This window comes from Nicotiana tabacum, chromosome 17 (assembly GCF_000715075.1).
Source record: "Nicotiana tabacum cultivar K326 chromosome 17, ASM71507v2, whole genome shotgun sequence".
NCBI classification, from domain to species: Eukaryota; Viridiplantae; Streptophyta; class Magnoliopsida; order Solanales; family Solanaceae; genus Nicotiana; species Nicotiana tabacum.
Genome location: NC_134096.1, coordinates 107,012,688 through 107,023,511, shown reverse-complemented (window position 1 = coordinate 107,023,511; position 10,824 = coordinate 107,012,688). Strand labels below are relative to the sequence as shown.

At 34.9% G+C, this 10,824-nt stretch overlaps 1 protein-coding gene across 3 annotated transcripts; it reads left to right on the top strand.

Moving 5' to 3' along the window:
- Positions 1-3,614: 3,614 nt before the first annotated feature.
- LOC107802193 (uncharacterized) lies at positions 3,615-9,388 on the top strand. Of its 3 annotated transcripts, none has more exons than XM_016625647.2 (6): positions 3,615-3,780; positions 3,980-4,094; positions 4,256-4,444; positions 4,796-4,904; positions 6,668-6,893; positions 8,862-9,388. In XM_016625647.2, the coding sequence occupies exons 2-6, from the start codon at positions 4,077-4,079 to the stop codon at positions 8,944-8,946; spliced, it is 627 nt and encodes a 208-aa protein (XP_016481133.1). In that variant the 5' UTR covers positions 3,615-3,780; positions 3,980-4,076; the 3' UTR covers positions 8,947-9,388. The 3 variants fall into 3 exon arrangements, with proteins under 3 accessions (XP_016481133.1, XP_016481135.1, XP_016481134.1); XM_016625649.2 differs by having other exon boundaries at positions 3,645-3,780; positions 4,802-4,904; XM_016625648.2 differs by lacking the exon at positions 3,615-3,780 and having other exon boundaries at positions 3,928-4,094.
- Positions 9,389-10,824: the final 1,436 nt, after the last annotated feature.

Below are 10,824 nucleotides of genomic sequence, written 5' to 3'. Positions count from 1 at the left end.
TATCTCCCCTTTAGTGGTTTCGCACATGGGCGGCTCAATAAATATGGAGGCCTAAAGCAAAAATTCAATGAGAGGCTCTTTTTTATATAAAAGGAAAAATTCATATATAATTTTATTTAAATTCTGTATTTCTAGTTTTTCATATGCAAAGTTATTAATTATTTTATCTAATCCTTTTAATTTCTCTTGAGATATACACGTTGTGGGACTGTATTAAAGTTTAACCTTTTTTGAGTTATGAATTAATAATCGAATCCTTTCTCAATTTATGGTCTAGAGAGTGATTCCCAAAAAGAAATTTTTTCTCAATTTATGATCAACAATTTAATCCTACTTTTTTACTATGAAAATTTATACTTTCTCATTTAAAGCACTAAATATTTTCTAAAAATAAATTAATATATAACCTATTAGAAAAATTTGGGGCCCAAAAAATTATGAGGCCCAAAGCAGCTGCTTTAGCAGCCTTACTCTTGGGCCGACACTAGTTTCACATGCCATGTTAAACCCGTTCAACACCCAGACTGTTGGCCCTATTTGATGTTTTAACCCCAACTGCTCTACGACCCTCGATCTGATGATGTTGGCCGAGCTACCTGGATCAATCAACACACGCTTAACTTGAGATTATTGATAAGTACGAAAATTACCAGTGCATCATTATGAGGTTGTACGATGCCCTCTGCATCCTCGTCGCTGAACAAAATAGTTCCTTCTAGGATATAATCTCAAGTGTGTTTGTCCCTTATGATCGACACTTTAGTGCATTTTATCATCGGCCCTTTAGGGACATCGACCCCTCTAATGATCATGTTGATGACGTGTTGGGGTTCCTCTTATTCAGTCTGTTTGTTGGCGTCCCAATTTCTGAAGTAGTTTTTGGCTCGATCACTCAGAAATTCTCGCAGGTGTTCGTTATTAAATAACCGGAAACTTCTTCTCTCAGTTGTCGGTAGTCTTCGGTCCTGTGTCCATGAGTGCCATGATACTTACACATCAGGTTGGGATCTCTTTGGGTAGGATTGGATTGCAATGGTCGAGGCCACTTGGACTCCTTGATGCGTCCGATGGGTGATACGATGCTGGCTGCATCAACATTGAAGTTATACTCTGACAATCTCAGAGCTTCCCTTCCCCCGAGCGCCCTGTCGAAACCATTTTTGCTCATCAGGCCTTGCCTATTGGGCCCTCGATCGCTTCTCCTTTCATTCCTTGTAGAGTTACACCCAGACCCGTTTCCCCTTCGATCTGCATCGTATGGTTGGTACCGATCTTGATTCATGACCGACGACTCTCTTGGGCTTGCTATCGGTTATGATGGGATAAATAGATCCAAAAGGGGTTCCGAGTTGGTCGTCCACGACTCTGAGTTTTGACTGATACCTGTTGTGGACGTCGCCCCAAGTTACTGCCGGATACTCTACTATGTTTTGTTTCAGCTTCTGCGAAGCCAAGGAGCTTTGGGGGTTAAGTCCCTGGGTGAATGCCTGAACGACCCAATCGTCCGCAACCGGAGGTAAAACCATCTGTTCCATATGAAATCTTGATACAGACTCCCTTAGTATCTCGTTGTCCCTTTGCTTAACCTTGAAAATATCTGATTTTCTGGTCTCGATCTTAATGACCCAGTATGAGCCTTTACAAAAGCCTCTGCAAGCATAGCGAATGAATAATTAAATTTGGGGGCAAGTTCTAGTACTACATCATTGCTTTTTTGACAGAGATTCCCTGAACTTCTGTAATAACGCAAACTCGATTTCGTCATCTTCTAAGTCGTTACCTTTGATGGCGCACGTGTAGGAGGTCACATGCTCATTTGGATCCGTGGTTCCGTTATATTTTGTAATATCAGGCATACGAAACCTCTTCGGTATTGGCTTCGGCTCCTCGCTTGGAGGAAAAGGCTTTTGGACTAATTTCTTGGAGTCTGGGCCTTTCAGTATTTGAGGCGCTCCTGAGATTCGATCGACCTGAGAATTATACGTCTCTACCTTCTTGTCGTTTGCCTCAATTTTCTTTTCACCTGATTCCACTGTTTCGTTAATGCTTCAAACATCTTCATTACTTCGGGGCTGACACAGGTCTAAGTTTCAGCCGGCCTTTCGGTGATCTCCTCATTTCTCTAGGCGTTTTCCTAGGGTGGTTCGGGCTCAACCCTGTTGGGGGCACGACTTTGATTTTACAGCTGCGTTATCGCCGCATGTTGGGACTATAACATTTCGAAGATCACTCGTAGACTAACCCCATCTCCTTCACCTTCGGGCGCTCCTTGAGCCGTTAGTCGGGCTCCTCCGTGAACGCTGTTCTCGGGGTCGGTAGGCAAGTTGGCGTCGATGGCTACATGCGAGTTAGCTTCGATTGTGTCTGCAACTAGGACTCCGTTGGGATCAACAGAGGGTACCTCATTGCTAGGCACCATATTGTTATTTTATCCATGATGGCCAAACTCAGCATCAATGTTCAAGTGAGGAGATTGAGAGTTTGATATTTTTAAGCTGTCCTGAAATTATAACCTTAGGGAAGAAGCGTAAAATTGAGTGTGTTATAGAAATTTGTATCAAACCACCACTATTATCCTTAGCCCCATGGTGGGCGCCAAACTGTTTATCCTTGAAACATATAACAATTAAATTTATACGCGTTTTAAGGATATGTGGATCGATTCAATACAAGTAATTAAGGATAAAAACAATAACCAAACCAGTTGTGACGTTGATCTAGGGCTCAGATTTAAGTTTAACGATAGTTCTGCACTCGGTCGGATTCTCGGTTCGAAGCCAGATATGTAAGAAGAACTATGATTAAAATAAGAATTTTTCAATAGCTAGAAAGTAGAGAAATAAGTTTGTATTGCCTTGATATGCGTGTTATAATGTCTATATTGAATTAGAAACTTTCCCTTTATATAGTATGAGAGTTTTACCCTTAGTACAATTATGTAAAAATCCTCCTTGTATATTAATTGCTGATACGCTACCGACGTCGGGCGACATCCGCACCGTGATATCCGGTTGGGTGCGGATATCACGACCTTCTATTAGGCGTGTGCAACCGTTTGTAGTGCTTTCCGAGGTCATGTGGGTCATACCGGGTTTGTGGGGTTGTCTTGTTGGGCTCGATGACGAGCACACCGCTCGGGCCTTAGTACGAGAAGTTCCCCGTTTCGACACCAATCTCATGTAGTCATGTCTTTGCTTCGTTTGTCCCACCGGGAAATTGAAGTGCTCATTAGCTCCGGTTTTACCCGTGTACAGAGTATTTATGTGAAGAAATAGTAAAGATTAATATGGTCAATTTCATTGCTAATTAATATTAAAATGTGAATTTCTTAATCTGCGTAAAAACAGTAAAAAAAATTACTTATTGTGGACCGAGGGGAGCGGTTCTCTGCAACCTAAAAATCCAAAAAGTGAGGTCGGCACCAACAAAAATGGGTCATATTTTTTGTCAATTAACAATTCAATTAAATAGAAACGGACACCCAAACACCTCATCAACTTCCAAAAAAAAAAAGAGTTTATTTTGTGCCCACAAACCACGACACATGGTTTAACTTCCCCGAAAATCCCTCAAATACTCCTTGAATTTCCCCATCATTTTTTATAACTAAAAACCAAAAAGCAAAACTTTTCAAGAAATATTTTAAAAAGTAGCCCCTATATATGTGATGTGAAATTGTGAATATACATTCATGTTATGTGTCTGTGTTAGGACAAGAGGACTAATTACCAGTTCAACAAGAGGAAGAAGAGTAGTAGTTTTTTTCTTGAAGTTTGTGAGGTTGGTAAGCTAGTTATTTTCAAACCGATATTATAAGTAGCAGTTGAGATAAAAAAAAAAAAGGAGTCTTACAAATAAAGCTTCTGTCATTTCTCACCTATATATACACTAGGCAAGAGTTGTTTACTTTATTCATACAGTGGAAAGTTGACTTTAATCGGTTCTGTTCTCTGTTTGTTTTTGTTGTCAAATGTATCAGGTTGTAAAACTGTGGTTTTAGAAATTGAAGAACTCCAAACACTTCTTTATCAAATTTTCTTCCTCCATCTTCTCTTTCTTCAAGTGCTGCAACAATCATGGATTATACCAAAATGGTAAGTCTTGTTTCAGTTTCAACCCTGTTTTCGTTTTTTTTTTCTGGCAACTGTTTTATTGAATTCTTGGAGCTCTGCTTTTTAAAATTTCCCAGCTAAGAAATAATCTTGTTCAGTTTTCTGTATGTACATGTGCTTAAGTTTTGGATATGAATTTGCAGGAGAATATGAGTGCTGAGAAACAGAGGATATATGGAGAATTTGAAGTGAAAGGGTCTAAGGAAATTTGTGTTTCTGATCATATAAATGGATTGCAGTACGCAAGCACAAAATCAGATAGCTTTGTTGTGGACATGGAACGTTTTTCTCATATCATAGAGAAAGATATAAATGTCAATTCAAGAATTACTGTATGTTCCCTTTCTTCTTCTTTTTCCTCTGAGTTTTTGTTCATCCTCTGCACACATACTCTATTTCTCCTGAAACTTATCAATCAACTTGACAATTGATTCAATTTTATGCTAATCCTAACCGCTTTGTTGAACTAGTGAGAACAGAACTCATTATTGGTCAATTTTTGTTTACTTGGACTAAGTTTTAAATTTTACTTGAATTTAATTTATTTTTCTGTTTAAAAAAAGGAGGATGATGATGAAGAAGATGATAAATTTGACTTTGGACAATACTAAAAAAGTTATATAATATATTGCAAAAGCCGGGAAAACATGTTTTTTTTTTTTTAATGTTTCTAATTGGAAAAGTTGCAGAGAAACCTTTCAAGGAAAGGATCATTTCGAAGCGGCGAGAGGAAAACATATTCAAATGCTGCCAATGAGAAAGACACTAATTTCACGGCAAGTTCCCCTAGAGGTATATTATCATTTATTTGAATAATAATAAGTAATAAATAAAAACAAAGAGTTGTATCTTTCTTTCTAGGCCTAGGATCACAGTAAGAAGCTGTGTGATTGGGTGCTCTCAATATGTACACATTATTTGTTATTAATGGTAATTGACGGTGTTACCGAAAACAGAAAAAAACAAAGAGGTGTTAGAAACAAAGCAATCAACAAATTTGTAGTATCTGTCTACATGCGTTTCTGTCGTTCTAAGGTATTTAATGGTCAGGAGTGAAAGGAAAAGACTATGACCCGTTCGATATTTTCTCAAAAATAGAACTTCTAACTTGGTGCCAATCTTTTTGAAAAAAATTATAGAAAATAATGTCAATCTTTTTTAAGTAGAGGGAGTAAAAGAAACCGGATTCTTCTCTATACTAGTTTTGGTCGTTTTATACACGTCAATATTTTACTATTTCTATCTCAATGGCAGTATTTGACTGTGCATAAAATTAAATTTTTTTTTTTGAAATTTATTGTCTAAAGAAGTCATATACATATGGCTATGAATCTTTCTCATTAAAGAAAAAAATTAAAAATTAAAAATAAATTATTCTAAATAAAAAAGTATGACATTCTCTTTAGTACATACTAAAAATGAAAATAAAATGAAAATAGGAAGATGAAGTAGTATCTTTTTCTCAATCTTGTAAATATTTATTGTCCGAGCAAGAGTTTACCTTTCACACTCTACTTCCAAAGATTTAAAAATATCTATAGCATTTAAAACAAAATGTCGACTTGATCAGCCATATTTGGCTTCACGTGAAACATATCACGTACTGCTCAATGCAATCTCATTGTTTTAGCCATATCTGTATTCTTATATTTCGATTCCTCTAATGTTTGGAGTAATGATGTAACACTAATAACTTGGATATAGTTTACCATTATAGAGAAATTAAGCGACGACCATGCCTAAATACCACATAGCTGTAACATAGTAACAAACAACATATTCTCAATCAAAAAGATCAATGTGGGGAAATCGTCTCTGTTTTTTGTCTGTTCATATGGCAGTATTACAAGATACAGATTTTGTCTTTTCTAAGTATTTTAGTACATTAGCTAGCTGCCTAGGTTGTTTCCTCTGGTAATCATGATGTATAATCTAATGAGACAAATCAATCTGTGATCTATCCCTATTTTCCTTAAGCAAAGACGTGCTAATTGGCCATTAGTTCGTATTCAACGTATAATTGCCTATGCCCTCGAGTTTCAGAGCCTTCATTTTCTTCTATTTTAGGTGTTAGTGGGTTCGAATAAATACAATTCATTATGTACATAATATAAAGTTCAAGGGAAGAAGCAGTGGATATCTGTAAGTTTATATATTCTGGTGTGATCAGTACTGCAAGATTTAATTGCTGAGATTGCTAATAATTTATTTACCTAAAGCACTGGGTCCAATTAAATTTTATATGGTCCAAGCTGTATATACAATGAATGTATAAAATCCAAAAGATAGCATATAAGAATGAATGTGACGGACAATTAGCCTATCCTATGGTATCAACTTTTCTTATGAATATTAAGGTTAGAGCATTTGTTAATCTTGTAGATGAAATAATATAAAAGTACAGTCGTACAGAGTGTCATTCCTTTTTGTTTGTATTCATATAAACTAAAATGGTGGTTGTCCACATGCATGATAATAATTGAGTGATAAAGAATCAAGGCAACACATATTTTTGGGTATATTCTGAATGTCATTTTTAAAATGGAAAAATGCAGCTTCATTGCTAGGAGGAGGTATTAGCACGCCAGAAAAGACTATTGTGGGGACTACTGATCAACCTACCCCACAAACCCATAATCAGATCACTATAGTGGCCGGCCATGGCGGCGCCACCGCCACCGAAAGCAAAATTAGTGGTAGGAGATTCAGTTTCCGACGCACTTCTTCCACTTCTAATTGGACCATTGATCCCAGGAGAATTCTTCTCTTCTTTGCTACCTTGTGAGTTTTCTCTTAACCAACCAAAGACTGGTTTAACTTCTTTATATTTATCGTGTATGTATAATGTTTTAAACCGTTAGGCTAAAAACAAATACTATGTTTTTAGCTATGTTTAACTAGGCACGAAATTTAAGAATAAAAGAATATTTTTGAAATTTGTGATCTAAAAAAAATTATTCCATCTGGTTCACAATAAGTGACCAATTTGCATTGAGCACACCTATTAAAAAAATACAAAATTCTACACAAAATAGTTAGTGTGACTAAACTATCCTTAATTAAATGTTGCAGTATAGTTAATGTGAGGAGTAAAAGACTTTTTAAGGATACATATATAAGGATAATTTTGAAAAAATAAATTAAATTTTTTTTTGATTATATAAATAGACACTTATTTTGGACTAAAATAAAAAGGCAAATTGGTCACTTGTTGTGGATCGGAGGAAGTAACTTTTTATGACTATAAATCATCTCATTAAGTGTAAAGGAGAAATATTATAATTAAATTATTTTTATTTATGGGCAAAGGTCCAAATATGCCCTTGTACTATATGAAATTGAGCACATTTGCCCTTCGTTAATACTTTAGTTCAAATATGCCCTTACCGTCATATAGTTGGTCCATATATGCCCTTAGAGTTACACAGTTGGTCCATATATGCCCTTTTCGAAACGGAATTCACCCAAACTAATTAGCTCTTTCTTTAATTGTATTAAATTGTATTACAAACACTATTTCCTTTTTATTAGTACGTTTTTCTTACCTTTCTCTTTTCTTTCTTCTTTTTTTCTTTTCTTCTTTTTTTTTTCTTTTTCTTTCTCCCTTATCCGTTTCCTCCATTATTGATGTCTTCTCCATTTTCGTCACCAATTTCACTTGACAAAACTCATGAATTCCAATTACTAAGAAAATTCTCCCATAAGGTAATCAAGTTCCAATTTCACTAGCCCTCTAAATAAACGAAATTAAATTGTTCCAAAAATTATGGTTTAAACTTTAAAATAATAAAAACATCTCAACCTTTAACAATACTCAAAAGACCAAAATATTTAAATTATTTCCAGAAAGATAATTTAATGATTAAAAATCCTAGAGTTCAAGTTGTAGTGTTATAAATTTGAGTTGTTAGTCTTTTTTCAGCTAGACATTTTCTATTTTTTTTATTAACTATGTAAATTAGGGGTGTACATGAAACGGGTTGGTTCGGTTTTTATCAAAACCAAATCAAACCAATTATATCGGTTTGGATTGTTCGGTTTTGTTGTATTTTTCGGGTTTTTTGTTACATAAATATTATTTCAATCTTACTTTGTTAAATTTTTTAGAACTAAATATATGTTTAGTAAATATTAAAAAATTGACAAACATGATCTATTAAAATATTCTTATGCGAAAATTTTTTTAGTAATTGGAATTCATGAGTTTTGTCAAGTGAAATTAGTGACGAAAATGGAGAAGACATCAGTAATGGAGGAAATCGGATAAGGTAGAAAGAAAAAGAAAAAAAAAGAGAAGTGAAGAAAAAAGAAGAAAGAAAAGAGATAGGTAAAGAAAAAAAGTATTAATAAAAAGAAAATAGTGTTTGTAATACACTTTAATACAATTAACGAAAGAGCTAATTAGTTTGGGTGGATTCCGTTTCGAAAAGGACATATACGGGCCAACTGTGTAAGTTTAAGGGCATATATGGACCAACTATATGACGGTAAAGGCATATTTAAGCTAAAGTATTAACGAAAAGCAAATGTGCTCAATTTCGAATAGTACAAGAACATATTTAGACCTTTCCGTTTATTTATAGAAAGGTAACATTTTCTTTTTTGTGTAGACTAAAAAAGAAATAGTGACACTTAAATCGGAAAATAGAATAAAAGAAATGGTCAGTTATGACTTTGAGGAAAGAATACAACTTCTGACATTTTCTACTTAAATTTTTATTTAATATGGTAGTGCCCTCTATTTGACAGGTCAAGTATGGGAACAATACTATTGATCTATTTTACATTATCCATAGCCAAGCTCAATGGAGAAGACAGTGCTCTTAATGGATGATAATAGACACGAAAGAAAAAAGGAAGCAGTGAAAAAGTGAATGTTAAGATCAATGCGCTAGTTCTAACTCAGATGACGGTATAATGTAGAAGCAGAAGAGACAAAATCAACATAATTTGATTATAGATTTTAACAGAGTTTAGTAGAAACATTCACAAGATGATGGAACAGAGAAAGAAGTATAAAGGGGGCAGTACTCAGAAGAGCTAAAACTACATATAGAACTTCCATTATAGCAGAGGTTCAGAAGACAGAAAGTATCACTTTCATCAGGCTGCCTTTTGTTGCAAGACAAGAATAGAAAGCATCGTGACAAAGATTTGCATTATTCTATAGTAATGAGTGGCATAGATCAGAAACACGAGTACCTTTTCTTTGTTAGGTTCTCTTTTTGTAACATTTGGCTGAGTTTAGTGGAGAACCACATGTTTACCTTTTGCTATCTTCCTCCCTTTTTTTGTTGAGTTTAAGTTTTTTTGCACGCTACTGTCAAAAATATTTATACAATCATGTCAATTATAAGATAATAGCAAGTAAATGTATACCATAAGTAATCTAATAATGTAAAAATCTTTATAATGTTATGAGTAATGTATAATTTAAAACATATTGTGGAACTCCGTGTATCCCACTCAAGTTGGGTTTTTTTTTGCGTTTGAAGCCAAATGATTCTTTGCTGTTGGCGTTGGGCAGGCAACAAGGCACAAAAAGTATGACTTTGATGTCCAGAACTGCAACTTCAAGCTCTAAATAGTACTGCTGAAACATTCTCTTTGTGGAGCATGATGGCATGGCACAGAATATTTGCATACCAATTTTTAGGATAAATATGCCAAATTTAAAGCAGTCATATTAGTAGCAATGCACGTTTACCAAACTAGCATATTAGTAATTGGCAAAATCAGAAATTTTATTAATAGATTAATCCATCATTAATTGACTTAAGGGTTCATTTAATATAATTCATAGTTACGAATAACTGCAAGGAACTTCTGCAGTTACACATTAAGATCTCTCAGCTAATATATGATGAAGGAAAACATACAGTTTTTCACATTGCATCAATGAGACCTCTATTCAAGTGCCCTTCATGACTAGCAAGAAGGAGCAATACATACTAGGTTGTGAAGGTTTCAGTAAGTTTCATGTTTCTAGCATATTTAACAAGTCATTCATTGAGGTAAATGAAGAGGGAGCAGGAGCTGCTGCTTCTGATGTGATTAGACCAAGGGGAAGGAGGGAAAATTTAAGAGACTGTTGCGGATCATCCATTTCTCTTCCTAATTAGAGAAGATGCAACACGCGTGGTACTCTTTGCCGGTACTGTGCTTAATCCTCTTTTAGAGTAAGTCGTATTCCACTACATGGGGGTTAAATACATGTTAAAATCAAGCCCTAGGTCTGCCATTGATGGAGCTACAAATTTGGAGAAGAAGGGAGCTTAGAGAGAAATGAGAGGAAGATTCTAGAGAGAGAATGAAACTGAATATTTTCTTCATTGCTCAAAAATATACTGTACATCGTCTACATATCTATTACGAATAACATCTCCACTAACTATCATTATGCGAGCTAAGCAACTAACTTTCTAACTAACTAATCTTCTAGAAGAGTACAAGATATATAACTAATTGTACAATTATTTATTTCTACACTCTCCTCAAGTTGAGAATGGAAAATATTTTTCATGCCCAACTTGGAAAGTAATGCTGAATGTTGTTGATGTCCTAAAGCTTTTGTCAAAATGTCTGTTGGTTGTTCTTGACCGGGTATGTATGCAGTTTCTATATATATACATAGGCTTAGCTGCTATTTTCAAGGCTGCTTTGTTATTGCAGTACAACTTCATAGGCATCCTCACAGTCACCTGCAACTCTT